This window comes from Choloepus didactylus, chromosome 7 (assembly GCF_015220235.1).
Source record: "Choloepus didactylus isolate mChoDid1 chromosome 7, mChoDid1.pri, whole genome shotgun sequence".
Classification (NCBI taxonomy): Eukaryota; Metazoa; Chordata; class Mammalia; order Pilosa; family Megalonychidae; genus Choloepus; species Choloepus didactylus.
The window spans coordinates 12,048,025-12,069,276 of NC_051313.1; the positions used below are offsets into that span (position 1 = coordinate 12,048,025).

The following is a 21,252-nucleotide window of genomic DNA, read 5'->3' on the forward strand; positions in this document are numbered from 1 at the left end:
TAGAATTGACATCTTAATGACATTTAGCCTTCCTATCCATGAACATGGAATATTTTTCCATCTTTTAAGGTCCCCTTCTATTTCTTTTAGTAGAGTTATGTAGTTTTCTTTGTATAGGTCTTTTACATCTTTGGTTAAGTTTATTCCTAGGTACTTGATTTTTTTAGTTGCTATTGAAAATGGTATCTTTTTCTTGAGTGTCTCTTCAGTTTGTTCATTTCTAGCATACAGAAACATTACTGACTTATGTGCATTAATCTTGTATCCCGCTACTTTGCTAAATTTGTTTATTAGCTCTAGTAGGTGTATCGTTGATTTCTCAGGGTTTTCTAGATATAAGATCATATCATCTGCAAACAATGACAGTTTTACTTCTTCTTTTCCAATTTGGATGCCTTTTATTTCTTTGTCTTGCCGGATTGCCCTGGCTAGCACTTCCAGCACAATGTTGAATAACAGTGGTGACAGCGGGCATCCTTGTCTTGTTCCTGATCTTAGAGGGAAGGCTTTCAGTCTCTCACCATTGAGTACTATGCTGGCTGTGGGTTTTTCATATATGCTCTTTATCATGTTGAGGAAGTTTCCTTCAATTCCTACCTTTTGAAGTGTTTTTATCAAAAAGGGATGTTGGATTTTGTCAAATGCTTTTTCAGCATCTATTGAGATGATCAATTGATTTTTCCCTTTCGAGTTTTTAATGTGTTGTAATACATTGATTGTTTTTCTGATGTTGAACCATCCTTGCATGCCTGGAATGAACCCCACTTGGTCATGGTGTATGATTTTTTTAATGTGTCTTTGGATTCGATTTGCAAGTATTTTGTTGAGGATTTTTGCATCTATATTCATTAGGGAGATTGGCCGGTAGTTTTCCTTTTTTGTAGCATCTTTGCCTGGTTTTGGTATTAGATTGATGTTAGCTTCATAAAATGAGTTAGGTAGTGTTCCATTTTTTTCAATGTTTTGAAAGAGTTTGAGTAAGATTGGTGTCAGTTCTTTCTGGAAAGTTTGGTAGAATTCCCCCGTGAAGCCATCTGGCCCTGGGCATTTATTTGTGGGAAGATTTTTGATGACTGATTGGATCTCTTTGCTTGTGATGGGTTGGTTGAGGTCTTCTATTTCTTCTCTGGTCAGTCTAGGTTGTTCATATGTTTCCAGGAAATTGTCCATTTCTTCTACATTATCCAGTTTGTTGCCATACAGTTGTTCATAATATCCTCTTATAATTTTTTTAATTTCTTCAGGATCTGCAGTTATGTCACCTTTTTCATTCATTATTTTGTTTATATGGGTCTTCTCTCTTTTTGATTTTGTCAGTCTAGCTAGGGGCTTGTCAATCTTGTTGATCTTCTCAAAGAACCAACTTTTGGTGATATTTATCCTTTCTATTGTTTTTTTGTTCTCTATGTCATTTATTTCTGCTTTAATCCTTGTTATTTCTTTTCTTGTACTTGGTTTAGGATTGGTTTGCTGTTCATTTTCTAGCTTCTTCAGTTGATCCATTAGTTCTTTGATTTTGGCTCTTTCTTCCTTTTTAATATATGCGTTTAGTGCTATAAATTTCCCCCTTAGCACTGCTTTTGCTGCATCCCATAGGTTTTGGTATGTTGTGTTCTCATTTTCATTCGTCTCTATATATTTAGCAATTTCTCTTGCTATTTCTTCTTTAACCCACTGATTGTTTAGGAGTGTGTTGTTTAACCTCCAGGTATTTGTGAATTTTCTAAGTCTCTGATGGTTATTGACTTCTAATTGTATTCCATTGTGGTCAGAGAATGTGCTTTGAATAATTTCAATCTTTTTAAATTTATTGAGGCTTGTTTTATGTCCCAGCATATGATCTATTCTGGAGAAAGTTCCGTGAGCACTAGAAAAGTATGTGTATCCTGGTGATTTGGGATGTAATGTCCTGTAGATGTCTGTTAAATCTAATTCATTTATCAGATTGTTTAGGTTTTCAATTTCCTTATTGGTCTTCTGTCTGGTTGATCTATCTATAGGAGAGAGTGATGTGTTGAAGTCTCCCACAATTATTGTGGAAACATCAATTGCTTCCTTTAGTTTTGCCAATGTTTCTCTCATGTATTTTGTGGCACCTTGATTGGGTGCATAGACATTTACGATTGTTATTTCTTCTTGCTGAATTGCCCCTTTTATTAGTATGTAGTGGCCTTCTTTGTCTCTCAAAACATCCCTGCATTTGAAGTCTATTTTATCTGAGATTAATATTGCTACACCTGCTTTCTTTTGGCTGTAGCTTGCATGAAATATTTTTTTCCATCCTTTCACTTTCAGTTTCTTTGTGTCCCTGTGTCTAAGATGAGTCTCTTGTATGCAACATATTGATGGTTCATTTTTTTTGATCCATTCTGCGAATCTATATCTTTTAATTGGGGAGTTTAATCCATTTACATTCAACGTTAAAACCGTGAAGGCATTTCTTGAATCGGCCATCTTATCCTTTGGATTATGTTTGCCATATTTTTCCCTCTCTCTATTAATATCCTTTATTGTACCCATGCCGAATCTCTTTAGTACTGAACCTTTCTCCAAGTCTCTCTGTCCTGTCTTTGTTTCTCTGTCTGTAGGGCTCCCTTTAGTATCTCCAGTAGGGCAGGTCTCTTGTTAGCAAATTCTCTCAGCATTTCTTTGTCTGTGAAAAATTTAAGCTCTCCCTCAAATTTGAAGGAGAGCTTTGCTGGATAAAGTATTCTTGGCTGGAAATTCCTCTCACTCAGAATTTTAAATATATCGTGCCACTGCCTTCTCGCCTCCATGGTGGCTGCTGAGTAGTCACTACTTAGTCTTATGCTGTTTCCTTTGTATGTGGTGAATTGCTTTTCTCTTGCTGCTTTCAGAACTTGCTCCTTCTCTTCTATGTTTGACAGTGTGATCAGTATATGTCTCGGAGTGGGTTTTTTTGGATTTATTCTATTTGGAGTTCGCTGAGCATTTATGATTTGTGTATTTATGTTGTTTAGAAGATTTGGGAAGTTTTCCCCAACAATTTCTTTGAATACTCTTCCTAGACCTTTACCCTTTTCTTCCCCTTCTGGGACACCAATGAGTCTTATATTCGGACGTTTCATATTATCTATCATATCCCTGAGGTCCATTTCGAGTTTTTCAATTTTTTTCCCCATTCTTTCTTTTATGCTTTCATTTTCCATTCTGTCATCTTCCAGGTCACTGATTCGTTGTTCAACTTCCTCTAGTCTTGTACTATGAGTGTCCAGAATCTTTTTAATTTGGTCAACAGTTTCTTTAATTTCCATAAGATCATCCATTTTTTTATTTAGTCTTGCAATGTCTTCTTTATGCTCTTCTAGGGTCTTCTTGATTTCCTTCATATCCCGTACTATGGTCTCATTGTTCATCTTTAGTTCTTTGAGTAGCTGCTCTAGGTGTGTCTCTTCTGGTCTTTTGATTTGGGTGCTTGGGCTTGGGTTATCCATATCGTCTGGTTTTTTCATATGCTTTATAATTTTCTGTTGTTTTTGGCCTCGTGGCATTTGCTGAACTTGATAGGGTTCTTTTAGGGTTTGTAGACCAGTTGAAGTCCTTATCTCTAATTTATCAGATCTACAGCTTCGTGGAGTACACTTTCTCTAACTAACCAGCAGGTGGCGTCCACGAGCCACCTGTTCTCCACAAGCCAGATCTCCCCTGCTTAGCCTTTTTGGTGAGTGGGGGAGTGAGTCTTGTGGGGCCCAATTGGTGTACCAAGCTTGCATGTGTAGTTGGTGTTGCCTGCCCTGTATGTGGGGCGTGTTTCTGGGCAGTCGGGGAGGGGGGGTGGCCCTAACAATCAAATCTCCCTGATGTTCCTAGAGTTTTAAAGCTACTGCAATAGTCTAATCCTTCAGTTCAGTCCTGCCACAGTTTGTCTCTGCTACTGAGACTTGCAAGTGGGCCCCTATTCCAGGCTGTGCACCCCGGGTCCTCTGTTGAGGGATGACTGTGCTATGTCACAGGTGAGTGCCGTCCCACCAGGGCAGTTCTGGGCTGCTGGGCTGTGTTGGGAGGCTCCCAGTCTGCTCAAATGATGGCTGAATGGGGCTCTGTTAATTCACACTGCTCCCCCTTCCCAGCTCTGGGACATTCAGCTGAGGTTGCAGGGAAGGCTAATGTCCACGCCCAGTTTTGTGGTGTGTGCCTGTTATTTGAAGCACTTCCGTCACACTGGGTTGTCTGGGGCAGCTCTGGGCTATGGGGCTGGCGATGGGCAGGAGTGTTTCCTGTCCACCAGGATGGTGGCTGTGAGCGGACACCCCCCTTTTCTTGGGAAGTTGTGTTGTTTAGTGAATTTTCTCAGCCACTGGATTATTGCCTTTTGTCTCAGAGCTCTCTTAGTTCTGCTCTTGACTTGACGTGCCCAAATTTCAATTCTTTGAAGCTTTCTGTATTGAGCTTCTTAGAGTAATTGTTTTAGAAAAAGCAAAAAGGATTTAAAAAAAAAAAAAAAAAAAAAAAAACGGCCCTCCTCAGAGATCTAATGGGTTATTGAAATGCTAATAGACAAAGCAACCAGGGCCATTAAGGAAAGGTGCACAGGGCAGAGAGATCAGCCTTGCTTTGGGATTTGCATATGCGCCTCAAGGCCTGATCTCCGCCCTTCCCCTTTCTGTGTTCACCAGAACTCCAAAAATCCTCTGCTTTTATTTTGGAGTTTTTTGTGTTTTTTTTTTCTATGCCTGTCTCCTCTCTGCTGGGCTGGCTGCTCTCAGAGTCTCTGGTGTCTGGTCTCAGTCTATCCATGGTTGGAGTTTGAATCAGTAGAATGAGTTTCCGATAAGAGCAGCCACTGCAATTCTCCCTTCTCCTTCCTGGAGCTGACAGCCCCTCCTCCCCCGGGACTGAGCCTGGCAGGGAGGGGCGCGGGTCCCCTGGCCGCAAAAACTTACAGATTTCGCTGATCTCAGCAGTTCCACGTTTTCATGAGTGTTGTATGAAGTATGCCCAAAGACAGATTGCTCTGTGGTGTCCAGTCCACGCAGTTCCTGGCTTTTTACCTACTTTCCTGGAGGAGTAACTAAAACATACAGCTCACCAGTCTGCCATCTTGCCCCGCCTCCGGTGGTGCCTTTTAATGAGATGAAGGATGCTGGGGTGAAGGGAGCAGTTTTTAGGGACATCTTAGATATGAGTGTTACTATTAAGAAGGCAATTGGATACATGAGTTTTGAACTCTGGGGCGAGATCAGGGTTAAAGATGTGGGGACCACTTTCTTTAAGCTGTCAGGTTGTCTGGTCACCCAGGGTAGGGGTGTAGTCAGTGCCAAGCTCCTGGTCCAAAACGGAGTGTGTCAGAGAGGCCTAGAGCAGAGGAGAGCTATGCCCTGGCACGTCCTGCTGAGAGAGTGAGAGAAAGAAGAACAGAGGGCTGACCCTTGCATTCAGCAAGGTGATGCCCTTGGGCTACTGTATAAAAGCCGTTTTAGTAAGTGGAAGAGACAAAAGCATAATTCAAGTGGGTTGAAAGTAGAATGGGAGTTGAGAAAATTGAGACTGCAAGTACAGGCCATTCTTTGAAGAAATGTTGCTGTTAATGGGGAGCAGAGAAGAAATAGGGCAAGAGCTGGAGGGGACTATCAGATGGACAATATTAAATCATATTTATTTGCTCATGGTAATAATTCAAGTGGTAATGGAAAAAAAGTTGGTCATATAGCTGTAGGTGGTAATTAGTAGAGTTGAGACCTCGAAACAGTGAGAGGGAATGCAGTCCTGGGTACTAATGGAGGGAAATGTGGCAGGATGTTCAGATACAGATTTGATAATGGAAGAGTGCTCATCTGATTGCTTGCCAGATTCTAATTGGTTTGGGAAGCCTTACATCGCTCTGAAATTGCAGTACCTCTTTAGTTATAGGAAATTATAATTTACAGATGTCCTTGCCCTTCCTTTCCCTTCTTTTCCCTTCCCTATTCTTGATTTTACATAGTATTGCCTCAACCCCTAATCTTTACCTGTCTATGTCTCCCTACTTCTTTGTAAGATTCTTGAAGCCTGGGGGCTTTATGTGTTTTTTTTTTAATCCTTAATCTCACCTCCCCTAGATGAATATCAAAACAGCCAAATAAGTGTTTATTGAACTATGTTTAGTAGAAGAATTCTATAAAGATAAAAAATAATCTATATTAGAGTCAAATCTTAGAACATACTATTCCCCAAAAAAATCATGAAGATTTTTAAATATATAGAGAAGCTAATTTTTAAAATTGTCTATTAAGAAAAGAAAGTTTGGATATTTTTATCATGTAGAGGAATAAAGTTGAGATTTGAGTAGAATAGTGGTTTTCACTTAAATTTTATTATTAAATCATAGGATTTAATGAGTGCCTTACTTTCAAGTCCATCATTCTGTGATTTTTATCATTGGGAAGTTACTTACATTTTAGAAGTCTTGTATACAAATACCACCTTAGCCTTACCCTTAGCTTTGGGTAAAGTCTCAAAATATGAACTGTTTTCACATGCATTAACTAATTGGACCATCAACACAGGTTTTACTAGTTCTGTACCAGCCATTTACTAGAGAAAGATATACAAAGCCTGGTCTTTACTCTCAGGAAGACTACAGTCTAGTTGATAGAAACAAACAAATTAAATGAGTACACAAAAGTGTTACCCATGCCGTGATGGTGACAGGAGAGCAGAGGAGGGAGAGGGAAGTTCTGGTGGGAGTGCCAGGAAGGCCTTTCACAGATGATTAAATACCAAGCAAAGGCTCCAAAGAGGAGTTGGCATCCACCAAGGAGGTGGCGGCCGGGAGGGCGGGCCAGTCCAGGGCGTGGAACGGCTTGAGCCGAGTCAGGGAGGCACAGACCAGCCTGGCTGGCCTGGGCACCTCTACTCGGGTTGTTGTAGGAGGCAGAGTGGTAAGCTTGAAGAGGTTGGTTGTTTGAGAACATACAAAGCTTTGTATGCCTTACTAAAAAGTATGGACTTTATCTAGTGGGACATTGGAGAGACTGTAATGATGGGTGCTAAACAGAAGAGTTTTGTAATAAAATTAGCATTTTAGAAAAATCATCCTGGTGTCAGTTCAGAACGATTATTAGGGAGCAAGCACACAAGAGATAAGAAACAAATTGGGAGACCATCACCTTTGGAAGATGCTAGGAAGACCTGAGCCAGAGCGTCGACTGTGGAGAAGGAGTGGGCTCAGGTGCCAACACAGCTAAGCAACCCAGTGACTGACCCCACGTGAGGCAGAGGGAGCAGTCTGAGATGGTTCCCAGCCGTCTGGCCTGGACAACTCGGTGGAGAGTGACAGCTGTCCCTCAGGAAGTGAACAGTGGGGGAAAGGATCATTTGGTTCTGAACTTACCCATCAGAGGAGTTTTAGATTTAATTAGATTTAAGAAACATCAGCATAGAAGGCGGATGAAGCAATGAAAACATTACGATTTTGCCCGGGGTCGGCATGGGGCTTGGGGGGGGAAGGCCTGGTGGGTCTAGAGTGGCACTGAGACTGGGTGGCTGGCCCTAGGAAGAGAACCAGCAGAAAATGGTTTCCCATAAACAGAGAGAGGAGAGCATTTAACAGCCAGCGTCCAGGCATCAGAGGACTAAGTGAATCTGCAGAATTTGATCATTTGAAGTCCCTGTGCTGAGTTTTAGTGTTCTGATGGAGGAAAGCGTTTTTGGAGCTAACTGAAGAGTAAAAGGCTGAGGTGTCTGGGTAGCAGCTGTGTGCTATTTTTTTTTCAAGAAATTTAGCTTTCAGTGAAGCTCAAAGAAGTTGTGGAATCCTGGTGAATGATTTGGTTTGTTTATTTGATGTTTGTTTTGGTACTCAAGTAGAAAGGTCTACCCTTAGAGCCTGTGGGGAAATAGCCAGTAGGGAATGTGAAAGTAGAATTTGGAAGAGCTCTAAGGATATCACAAGAAAATCAGTGAAGGGATTAATCTCAAACAAAAGCCACCTCTTCCGTTGACACTAGAAGAAAGGAGATGAGGGCAGGCATAAGACTTAGATTCTTTCTGAGGTTTGGAAGTGAGGAGTTCATGGGGTTCGACCAATTTTTTTGTGTGTGTGAAGCGAGGAAATGTGCTAAGAGAGGAAGGAGGTAAAAATTTAGAGAAAACCAGGGTGCATCAAGGTGAATTGACTTTCCCTAAGCTACGTTGCTGGATGAGTGGCTTGAACCAGGACTAGATCTTAAATTTGTGCTTCATAGCTAGGAATCATATTCCTCACCTTTGAATCACCAGTCCTTGGGACTAGTAGAGGCTCAAAAAACTGTTGTTTAAATATTACAAAATGAAGCTTCTTAATGACTGATTCAAATTTGAATTCTGGTTTAGTTGAGGTAGTTGTGATGAACTGAATTAGGGGGAGATTTTTCTGGCTTTCAGCCACTCACAGAGTTACTTCTTGATCCCTCTTTACTGCCTCAGCTTGGAAGGAAAATGTCACAGTGCCTAGAGAGGTTGTTTGAATTTCCTCTTATGATGCCATAAGCACCTCATTTCTTAGTTTTCACTAACCAAGAAATTACATAAACATAAGCTACTATTGGAATGGCTATCAGAAGAATGTTAGTATTATCTGTCTTCAGATATCTTAAATCTTACTTTGGCTTGAGTTTTCTGTTGAACTTACTGTTTAATGCTGGGCTTTTAATTTTTACAACAGACAGATGATTTGCAACAAAGCATTTCCAGGGTGTTGTTATTTTTGCAGCCAGGCTGTCTTCAAATCAAAGTATTGCCTGCATTATTGTTCAGAATTAGTGGAGAAAATAGACTGGTGTCCTTTGCAGGTGGGAGCGAACATTTAAGTATATAAACAGCATCAACATTTTTATTTGTAATTTAAAACCAATTTGAACTGTCTTCACAACTTGAAACATCAACAGTTGTACTTCAGGTAAATGTAATGATTCTGAAACCAACTAAAATGATTAGACTTGTAAGTTTATAAGGAAATGAGGGTTATAGCTCACCCAGCGCTTTAAAAACTTAACTAATCACTAAAAGGGAAACTGACTGTTAGCTTGTCTAGTCTTGTGCATTCAAGTTTATGTTGGGGCAATGACTTTTTTAATATGAAAATCAACTTCCTTCTATAGTATTTGCTTATTTTGCATAAAGATGCTACCCTAAAAGAGTAGGCAAAACTGCTTTGTTGGCACAGATTCTAGGTGATATATTTTCTCCTTTTTCCCTATTATAAATTTCATTAAATTTTTATGCTTCCAGTTTTCTCCCAACATGGAGGTATTAAACTGACTTTGGCAGACTGTGGTTTTTGCATGAAGCAAGCAGAAAAGTGTGTTGTAAAAGAGGGTTAGTTGGTGCAGAGTAGACTATCTTAGCCAACCTTTCTGTTGTTGTAAAATTATTAAGCAATTCTTTTCCACAGCATGTATTTCAAAAATAGACATTGCTTCACTCTATTTAATGGTTATTATTATTTTTCTTCCTCTAAATGAAGTGGTGAATATGTTTAAGTAAGCTTTAAAAATACTTTGACTTCTAATTTAAAACCACTGTAATATTTAAAAATGATCCCAAACCTTAGACATTGAGTTGTCTACTTGATGTTGCCACTCATCTCTTTATGGACATTTGAATAGTTTCTAAATAAATGTGTGAAGAAAGAGGAAAAGTAAAAAAAGAAAAATCTTAGGGAGAATGTGTAATTGTAGTTAATAGTGTGTTTTAAAAAAAAACACACAGCATTTTATCTAAAAAGAATGACAAGATTTCTGTTTGAGCAGAAGCATTTAAGTATCCAGTTCTATTTATGGTATTATTTTTTGCTTTAGCACAAGTAAGTTTCTGGAGAAGAAGACTGCAAAGTGTATTGTGTGTTTGTGTGCGTGTAAATACATGTACATGGGTATATATGTATATCCCCAGCACACACCTCTTCTGTTGCACTAGCTTTTCAAAATACTTTGTTTGACATGCAGGATAAAAATTTTCAAGAACACAGAAGTAAAACTGAAAAATGATTCTAAAAAGAGAAGTGGATTAAAGAGTTAAGTGATAAATATGTCATTTTGTTTATAGTACTTCCTTTTAAAAATGTAGTTCTCTGAAAATTTTACTGCATCATCATACTACATTAAATGTTCCTAATTACCCTTCTAGTGATGTTAATAATCACTGAGATTAATATAGCACTTTATGGTTTGCCTGTTTAATCTAATCCTTTTAATCTGTGTCTTATTTCATATGTTGTTTAGTGCTTTATGGTTAACATATGTGCACAGCACTTTATTATATCAGTTCACCATCACTGCTTCTCTGGCACATTCCCAATGAAGCAGAGTCTATTTTTATCATCTCCATTTTAAGTTAGAAAGTGCAGCTCAAAGATTTTAAGTGATTTCATTGTTATTTTAGATACTAATATAAAGTCACCACCAATTTTGGTCAATGTTTAATAATGACTTCTAGTGGAATTGTTAAAGCTGGATAATTTTTTAACACTGCTGTAGTTTTTGACTCCATCTAACTACTTTGAAAAATTTTTTAATTTTTTATGAGTGGACTTCATAACTGAGTTTAGGTACTTTAGAACCATATTATTATATGGCTTTTAATCACTTGACTTTTCCCGCAAATATACAAGAGCTCTTTGTTCCAGGACAAAACTTTTATCATTTGCTATCACTGTTTGAAAGAAAAAGAAGCACTTATAACCATTATGTAAATAATGAGTCAGATGAAGGGCACAGCCCACACTATCTTATATAGAACATCAGAGGGGATTTTTAAATACTAATTCAGTGGTAGTCCTCTGTGAGGTTTTGATTATTAAAAAAAAGAGAAAGGAAAGGAGCCATTTTCTATAATATTTATACATATATTAAACTATCTGTTGACATTTTGTTAATTCACAGATTACATTTCCTCGGTAAATTACAGAAAATCAAACTTCCAAATTTTTCAAAATTACAGCAGATTTTATCATGATTCTTGAAAATGATTTTTAAAAATAATATACAATGAATGATTTAATAATAATGGGCAGGAGACTAGGTCATTGCTGAAATTAATTCCAAGTTACAAGATGAATATACTAATAAACATTTTTTAAGAATTGTGAGCTAGTCTTTATTTCCCTACAATAGATATTGTTTTAATGTTGCTCTTGTTCTGCATTTCATTTCTGTGAGACCATTGTACTCAAACAAGCATAGTAGATTTTAGTAGATTTTAACTCGCATGGCAAGTTAGGTTACAACTGTTTTATCTATGCCACCACGATGTGTATAAACATGAACATTACAGACGTTTTCCGTGCAATCTCTGGAAAGGAAATACCTGCTCTTTCACTAAAATGTTAGAGAAATGTGGGTGAGAAGCATTTAATGCTTTCTTAATGGAAAGCAATTGATGGGTTTTATTTTTCACATCTCTTGGTGTAATTTAAAATTGACCACTCTATTTGAAGTTACTAATAATGACAAGTCCATGATAAGCAAAATGTTTTAATCAGTTGGATTTAATTTCAAATAGTTAAGTTTTCATTACCACTCTCTTCTTCCTTGATAAAACTATTCTGCTTTGTGAATGTTAAAAACTATCCATATAAGCCATTACCAGTCCTTCTGACCTACCATGTGTTCTGGTTTGTATAGTAAGCACATATTTCTCATGCAGGTTTTGCATCAGTAACCCAGGAAATTACGCTTTAAGTTCTGATTTGCCTTTCCTATTACAGGTCAACAAAAATCACTCACTGACTTCAACACTGGCCTCCTCACAGCAGTCTAAGTTAAAACAGACAGACATGCTGGCGGCTCCTGGGATTCTCCATCAGTTTGGTTTCAGTCAGACCGGTGAGCCCCTTTCTTACTTTGTTCTTTTCAATGTTCAAATGCTGTATTTTAAATCTATATCATTTATTTCACTTCAGAAGGAAAGCTTATAGCATTAGATTGGTGGATGTTCACATTTGATGAATTATGTTCTAGCATCTCTTATTTTAATTTAAAGTCACAACTTATTTCAAAAGCAAATTTAAATTTAACAGTAGATATTCTTGATCTGTATTCTACTGAACAGATAATTTGAGAGTAGCAAAACAGGTGTGTGTTAAACATGTATAAAATTAAACCTGATTAATATTAAATATTAATTTCCCAATTGGATAAAGGAATCATAGTTTATGGGTAATACCATTTTATAATTCATTTCGAGGAAAGCCAGGGTAAATGCATATTGGCAGAAATAGGATGCAGCCTGCAGTGATATCAAGTCCCCTCAAAGTTGGCAAATATGCAAAGAAGCTGCTTACAAAATTTATATGAATCACTGAGTTGAAAGGAACTAGATGAATGCAAATTTTTAAGCTAATGTTTTAAATGAATTTGAATAAGGTTTTCAAAGGATATCAGAAAAACACCTCTAGGTAAGGAATGTTTGGTTTTTGATGTTGAAAGATGACTTTTTCTGGTCATGAGCTATATGTTTTTGACCAGTGTTTTTTGTGTTATTGAATTCTTTTAGAAAGGTGAAACAGCTGAGAATAAAATGATTTTCTTTGACAAAAAGACTATGAGAAGAAACTTGAGCCTGAAAAGATCAATATAATTTACTTAGAAATTGGGGCGATATAACTTTTCTTTTTTACTTTGAAAGTGTTTGGAGTTGATACACACAAGTTATTTTAGTATTGCTGTATAGATTACATATTACTGTAGAGAAATTACTTATCTTGGATTCGGAGCTCTTATCTTCAGTCTTGGCTTTGGCTTTTGTTATCCTTATTACCTGTGAACCATGGAACCTTCACTGGAAAATTGGGAGTGGTATCTTTGTCATATGTCGTTGCAGGTCAAATGAGATAGCAATATATGAAAACATAAAGCACTATGTGACTATAAAATATTTATATTGTTAATAAGGTATGTAGCATTTAAATGGCTTGTTTACATTTCTGGTGTTCATGTATCTGTAAGAAGTTGGAGCAATGTCGTTTACAATCAGGTGTGCACCATAGACTACACCCCCTGAAGCCTCACCTGTGCATCTCAGTAGACCCTTGGTTTGCCTGAAGACCTTGTCCATGTAGCCCTCCTTCCACCACTCCATCCCTACACCTCCCTCTGCTGAGGTCTAAGATTCCTCTGAGAACAAATCTTTCATTCCACATTTCAGGATTAAAAGCTTAAAATATAATGTATGATTGAGCTAACACATTGATAAAATTCAATTCAAAGGATGTCTTTTAAGTGGCAACCAGCAAGGTGTAGATAATGGATATGAAATTAACTTTATATAAAGGGAAAGAGCAGAGAGGATAGATAGGAAGTCCTTTGAAATGGGAAGAGAGATTACTGATACAGAATTGAGATAAAGGACAAGGGGAAGCTGCATGTGATAAAGACCAGCCTTGCCAGCCTCACAGTGGGGCCTGGGATTGGCTCCCTTTGCTTTTAGCTTTCTATGGCCAACTAGGCCCAAAGTGGGGAGTTCTCTCATGCATGCCGATCCAGAGGGTACCGTTTGCCGTGCAATGTTTGGTAACACTGCTGCACTTGACTTTGGGTTACTGGTGTGCCTGACTTCGTTTTAAGGTATAGCCTTCCTGAAAGTTCACTGAGATATCACTGTGTAGAAAAGTTATAATAGCAGAAGATGGGATCCATTGCAAAATGAACAAATTAATCCATTTTCTTGAAACCAGTCTTTTTGGTAATACTCCGGCAATAGGAATGAGGTGATGAACTAGTTTCCAGACCTGGCTCTATCACTATATGACTGTAGAATCTTGAGTAGTTTCTTCAGGCCTCAGTTTTCTCTCATCCCTGCAGGTAGGACAGGGATTTGATGAGTTTCTATCTGAAAAATTCTGTGGTTCTGTTCAGTATTCAAGCCAGTTTTAAAAGTGGATGAATAATTGCATGTTCTTGACTCTTGACATAACCTATCAGAATCTGAAATGTAGGGCTACAGAATAAATAATGCAGATAGGGTGTTCAAAAATAAAACCATTACTGAAAAATCTATTGGAAACATGCTAGTCATTTCTGCAGATGTTTGACTTTGTATAATATAGGGAAAAACTGTTTACTCAGAGCTGGTCAAGATGATGGACCCACTAGTCCTCATGCTGGGAAGTTTAAGAGCAGGAATTGATTATAAGTGTGTGTGTATGTGTGTATCTATATATAGAGATTGATATTTGTACATGGGCTCTCATGCTGGAAGGCTAGACTCCAAAGAGGAGTTGTGCTGTGGCCTCTATTGACGTTATTCAGGGTGAGTTCTAGGTAATGAAGACTACTAGAAAAGTAAGCATTTCTTTCATTCCTCAAAATTTCTAGGACACTGGCTTTATTCACTCTGAAATGATTTTAAGTGGCTGTTTTGTTTAAGGCCTTCTCCTAGTGATATGGACTAAATATTACAGTATATAAAAGGAAATGAATCATTTTATTAATATGAATTTATTAATGTAATCTTCCTGTCAATATCTTTTTAAATTAGACACTTGGAGTTTGGTGGGTAAGGGATGGCATGGTTTCTGCAAACAATTGATAGCTTCTGTCTTCTCCAAGTTTTGTTTGCATCCTCAGTTAGATCCTACAAACCTATATTAACCTTGATATCCAAATATTTCATCCAGCTTATCTACCATATCTTATTTTCTTTAACAGCCAAGATATTTGATTTAAACAAAATTATTATTCAGATGACTTCAGCATTAGTTATAAGAGATCTGTCAAGTTAATTTTGTGCTTCTATATGTTGAATAATATTTGAAGAAGTGAATTTTTGCATTTTTATTCTGCATACATTTGGCAAGTATTCACTTATTTCACTTGACCACTCTTGAAGTTAGGAACTATTTTTCCAATGTTTCTTAAGGTTCTAATTTTTTATGGAGAAAAGCAAAACTTTTAGATAATGTAGCTGAAATGTAAAAGGAATCCTGGTTGTAATTTCACTAGAAATGCTGAATGTCCTTAAATAACCCATTGTAGAAGATAGATTACATCTAAGATGGAAAACATGATGGTTCTTGTATTTCAAGGGAAAATAAAACATTTTGGCAAAAATTAGGAATTAGAATGACTCTCAATAAACATAGCCGATGGCAAAAGGGGGTTTCCATTTTAAGGAAGGGGAAATGGACTTCAGAGGATTTTCTCATCCCATCAGAACTGGCAGAGTTTTCCATTAATATTATTTAATGAACTTCAAACTGTAAATGAAAATGAATGTTTTATTGAATTCTGATTTCAATCCTCCAAAATTCCAAGACTTCAGTCCACATGGTAGGGTGGGCAAAAGGAATTAATTCACTAACTCAAATGTCAAGGTAATCTGCAGAATTAACTGATTTTTCTGTAGAGAGATATCCTTAATTGTGCGTTTCAGTCCTACAAGGAATCAAACATGTTTTTATTATGTAAGTTTTAAAAGCGAAAATGAGTTTTCCAAAACAACCATTTTTCTGGATTTAACACACATGTATGTTAAATGCACATGTACGTAAGAGAACACTGGGCTTGGAGTCAGAGGCTGGAATGGCAGGGCCTGAGCCCTAACTCTTCCACCTCCGCGCTGTGCTGTGTTGGGTAATTGACTTTCTCTCTCCATGTATAATGTCCCTCTAGTTTCTACTTCATAAACTTGTGAGGCTCAGAATATTTTGAATACTTTGAGAACCACAAAACATTGTGAGAATAAACAACATATGATTTTGAAGGGGGTTCTTTTTATTTTGTTTTAAGTTTGAAATCATACAGTATGCACTGTGGCCAAAGGAGAAAAGGAAATCTTATTTTAAAACATGGCCCAATAAAATGTGTTATGTCATGATTATAGGAAAAAGAACATGCCAGAAAAGCAAATAATGGATAAATAATTTTTAGAAGCATGCCAAAAAAGACATTAAAATGAAGTAATTTTAAGAGGAAAGTTTTCAAACAAGCATATCTTACTGGAATAATCCACAAGAACCCACTTAACTTGTGAAACTTTAATTTCAACCTTAAGTATCAACTGTAACCAATCTTTGGCATATAGCGAGATAATTTAAGATAATCACCTGAAGGTACAGGCCAAAATCCATATGAAGGATTTGGGTAGGGTCTAGGAGGCAATTTTGTTCCACAGGTGTGGTGGTTTGTGGCTATAGGTACCCCAGAAAAACATGTTCCTAAATCTTATCCATTCCTGTGACTGTGAACCCATTGTAAATAGGATCTTATGATGAGGCTACTTGAGTGCAGGTGTGGCCCACCTCATTCAGGATGGGTCTTAATCCTCTTACTGGAGACCTTTATAAACAGAAGCAAGACAGAGAGAGAGCCACGGAAGCAAGAAGCTGAAATCAACAAATCCCGAAGAGAGGGGAGAGACTGGGAAATGCCGCCATGTGCAGAGGAGCCCAGGATCACCTGCAGCCTGTCTTAAGGGGGAAAGCGCTGCCTTGGTAATGCCAAGATTTGGATGTTTTCACAGCCTCAAAACTGTAAGCTAATAAATTCCTATTGTTCATGCTGAACCATTTCATGGTACTTGCTGTAAGCAGCCTAGGAAACTAAAACAACACGTGACGAAAAGGAATAAACAGAACAACGGACCTCCACTTCCAGCCTCTGTGTTTCCTTTAGATTTGCCTGTCTCTAAAAACACAACCCCTAGAGGGACTGGAAAAATTTCAGGTACCTCTTATGGTTCCATTTACAACCTATAGTTGTTCTTCTCTGAAGAAAATACTGTTCTGTGGTAGATAACCTCAGAATGAGAGGAAGGGTGCTTTTTTAAAAAAATAAAAATGTTTTCTTACATTTATTTATTGACAGAAGCAGCGATATGTAAATGAATAGACTTCAGATTAGGAATTAACATCAAATTTCTAATTCTGTCTTCATCATTCAGCCAGTCATGTCACTTGTTTTATTCAGTCATTCATCTTATAAATTGTTCACAGTATGCCAAGCAATATGCTTGGTGCTGGTTGTTCAGATTAAAAGTTACAGATCCTTCCTTCAAGGACTTGACAGTATTTTGTCAGAAATATACAAGTGAGCAGATAGGTGTAATGCAATATGGTAAATGCTCTGGAGAATGGGAAGAATTGTGGGAATACGTCATTTGCAATAGTTGTGGCCCAACTCAGACTAGAAGCCTGGGTTAAGAAAGAATTTAAAGAGTTTGTGATTTCTGAGTTGAGTCTGAAAAGAGTCCATCCCCAATAAGAAGAGGGGCAGTGTATTTAGAAGAGATTTATCATAGGAATTGGCTCATGCAGCCATGGGGATGGGCAAGTCTAAATTCCATAGGCAGGCCACAAGTTGGAAACTCGATGACGGTGCAGTTGAATTCCCCAGGAGAATCTGGCTGCCTAAAATAGAGATAGAAATTCTACTTTCTGACTACTGAAATCCTCAGTTCTCATTTTAAGACCTTCAAATGACTGGATAGGGAGACACCCCTCATTGCTGAGGACACTCTCCTTTGTTGTCAATGTAATCAGCAATAATGACTGATGATGGAAGCACCCTCACACTAACAATCAGACCAGTACTTGCTTGACCAAACAAGTGAACATCATAACCTAGCCAAGTTGACACATGGACTTAATCATCATAGGAGATCATTGAGGTGAGGGGTGGGAACGGCACACGATATTTTCTCATTTGGAAATGGAGGTGGTATCATGGTGATCCAGAGAGCCCATTAACAAGCTCTGTGAGATCTCCTTTTAAATGATTAAGCAACCAAACATGAATGATTACTGTTACCCTTAATCTGTATAGTATTAATTCAGCAAGTGGTAATTAAAAAAAAAAAAGGAAAGAATGGAAATAAAATGAGGACAATATTAAACAAGCACAACTTGTCTAATCTTCTTGACTTCCACTATCCAGCTAATGGAGTGAGGACCAAGAATTACTCCCAGATCTAATGTTAATAGTGTTCCATGTACCTTCTGTAACCACCAGTCAAGGCAACTGGGGGTGGGACTGCTTTCATATTTGGTTTTCTCTGGGCATTGAGCGAAAGACCTTGACTTATGATTACTTTGTAGTACCCATTCACAAAGACTGAATGAATTTGTTATCTGTTTTGGTTTTGCTCATAATTGCATTCTCTAAAATTGATGTTTGACTGATAGGTTAAAGGCATTAAGGTGCCATCTTGGTATCCAGTATCAGTAATTTACTAAGTACCTCTCCACTGATCTGAGTTAATCCACTTATTAAAGTTGAAAACTTAATCCATATTTGTAATAGAAACTCCTATATTCCATGAATAGTGGTTTTTGAGTTAGTAAAGTGTTTCTAACCATGTAATTTAAAATATATTCTATATATGTAAATTATAAATATAGAAATATAAATTATATTTATAGTTTCTTAATTAAAAATCATTTTTATCAGTTGTACTGCATACTAATATACTTAGTGAGTGGTTCTTCATGCACTGCGATATGCAAGTAGTATTAATATCCCCACTGCAGTATTACATTTCTCTTAATATCCTCTGAGGGGACAATGTAAATGCAAACTTTTCTCCTCATTTAAATATGCTGATTTGAATGAGCTTGAATTTGCCAACTATTTTCTAGTCATTTATTTTGGAAGAAGAGGTTTTATGTGGTGTATATGATTTCAACTTTGTAATTGTTTTCAACCTTTCCCCCCATGTGTTAAAAATAGAAAAATTGCCTTATGCTTTCCTTTTTTTTAAGTCAAATTTGTTGTGGGTTTGTGTGTGTGTTGTTTAAGAACCTACTAAATTTAGTGGTGAAAGTGTACTGTAGCATTCTGCCCAGTGAATTAATTTAAAAAGTGAAATAATTGCATTAACAATCAGTTGAAAATTAAAAGCAACTGAAACCATAAATTGTAGGAAATTGAAATGAGATCTTACTGATTTAATGAATTTGAAAACTACATAATTTAATCTACCATAGCCAAAATGCATGCGAGACCATTGAATTCATATTTTATCGACGTTCTGATACTTACCTTTTCCAAAGCCTTATAATAATATATTCAGAGTTTCTTAATTTGTCTTTTTGATATTTTTAAGATTTATAGTAGTTATTTGCATAAAGTAATTTTAAAAAGGAGATTGAATGTAGAATTTTTAGGATTTTAGGCAAAGTTGAACAGAGCCATTTTAGTATACATAACTCAAATATGAAATCTAATCTCAGAAAAGGTATTCGGCGTCAAACTTGTGTAGCAAACTGTGTTAGTAACCAGTTTCTTTCACACATGTGGCAGAAATGTAGTCATCGCCTTGGATGAGCTTGAGTTTCTTGAAAGAAGCTCCTGTATTTTCACTCTTCTGTGTTATTTGTAGTGACAGCACTACCATTCTTTAATCTTTGAGGCAGTGGACTTTGAATCCTTCTTCCCCCCTTTTATTTTTCTAACTAATCTGTCTCATGGTCCTCTTGTTTCTTTATATCTCTCTTAATTTAGTGATTGTGTTTTTAATCAGGGTGGTGTCTTTCTTGTCCTTTTCGTTCCTTTTTCTTTTATCAATGTTTTGTAGACATCATTGCATCTCCAGAGTCAAGTTCTGTTTTCTGAATTGATGTTTTCTCGGTGTTCAGTTTTTTTGTCTTATGTATCTTGTGTTTTTTTTTCTGTCATGCTACTGGTTTCCCTTATATGTCTGGTGATCCTTGGTCTCTTGTCTATTTTTTAAAATGACATGTGGCTTCGGGTGTGAACAGCTTCATAATCTCGCTGTTCTCACCTTTGCAGAAAGTATATTGAGAATTCCATCTATGTCAAAAGGACGTTCCTAGCAGATTATATTTAGGGTAAACAGGCAGGATGAATGGACCCAGTTATTAGACTGTGAGCTCCTAATTGCCAGAAAGAGAATAAGGAGACAATTTTGGGGGACCTGTGGTTAATGCCAGGCAGCTTCCATTTCTGTTTGAGGTTTGCAGCCTGTTTGGCATAGGTGTTTTACATAAGGACCTTCAGTGATTTCTCCTGCTTGTTTTTTTGTTTTTGTTTCCTTCCCCCACCCCCTTAAATATGTATCAACTCTGTGCTCACAAGTCCTCTGAGTTTCTGATAGTTACATAGTTCCTATCTCTACTGTATCCCCCCCCAATGTTTTTTAACAGATGTCTGCAGTAACTTTCCATCTTCATAAATTTGTTGAAATCTCTTATCTGTTCTTTTCAAGCTCACCAGTGTCCTTATCTTGTTTGACCTATCAGCAGCATTTGACATATCCAATCACTAATTTAGTACCCTGGTCTCAGGGACACCACACTCTCTTGGTTTTCCTCTTTCTCATTGGCCTCCCCTTTTCATGGCAATCTGATCTTCTGTGCATGCGTACTTCCTTGGTGATCTCTTGACTTTAAATAAAACCCCTTGCCAGTGATGGTTGTTTGGAGGCCCTCCTCTACAGCCCACGCTTCGCGTCTGAACTGCACTGAGCGCTTTCCCACCCATCACCTCCACCGCCCAACTCCCGCAGCTGTTGAACCCTTCAAAGGCGGCTGGGGTGACTAAGGAACTCAATTTTTAAATTTTATTTAATTTAAATTAATGTAAATCTAAATAGCCACGGTAACTAATAGGCAACATATTGGACAGTGCAGATCTACAAAATTGGATGTTGCACACAAAGAATACCAGGTTTAAAAAGAAATTGAACACAAATTGTGCTTTTAATAGAAAGCTTCCTAAAATATAATGTTGAAGATTTTATATTTCATCACCATGATTTTGAAGATCTGATATTAATAAGCAATATTGATTGACTTGAGTAGGGACTGATCTCTAGAAGTTCCTTATTTAAATCAATTCATGATATTCTGGTAGCACCAAGAGGTTAGGGAACCTGAATGATAGGTCCAGATTCTCTTGCTTATGCCATGACTTTGAGTAAATTGCTTGTTTATTTCATCTTAGTGACCTGTCATTTGAAAATGGAGGATAGGAAAGTGTTTACAAGTGAAAGTGTTTAAAGACCAAGCTGTTAGATGTAAACAATGCACTAAGAGTTGTAGTTGGAATCTTTGTGACTGTCTTGGAGCTACTTTAATTATTAAATGTTTTTATTTTACATTTATCTAATTTCCTGCTAAATTTTTGAAAGGGAAGGCACCATGTTTCTAGTATTACATTTAGTAAATATGTTAAAATCCAAATTCCTCTGGTACACATATTATTTCAAAATACAATCTCTAGGTATATTGGATTAAAACATTTCTGTGAAAAAAAAGTAGTTTCTGTTGTATCACTCAAAAGTAGGAGGCTTTGAAGGTTTCAACTACTTTATCAG

At 37.2% G+C, this 21,252-nt stretch overlaps 1 protein-coding gene across 15 annotated transcripts in view; it reads left to right on the top strand.

Annotated features, from left to right (window-relative positions):
• The window catches only part of AHI1 (Abelson helper integration site 1), a 259,799-nt gene that overhangs the window by 128,935 nt on the left and 109,612 nt on the right, over window positions 1–21,252 (top strand). For all 15 annotated transcript variants that reach the window (XR_005217783.1, XM_037842195.1, XM_037842193.1 and 12 more), the window contains one exon: window positions 11,687–11,804. Coding sequence is in view for 14 of the 15 variants with exons in the window: in XM_037842195.1 (XP_037698123.1) it covers window positions 11,687–11,804 (118 nt within the window). In the remaining variant the exon portion in view is untranslated. The remainder of the gene's footprint in view (window positions 1–11,686; window positions 11,805–21,252) is intronic.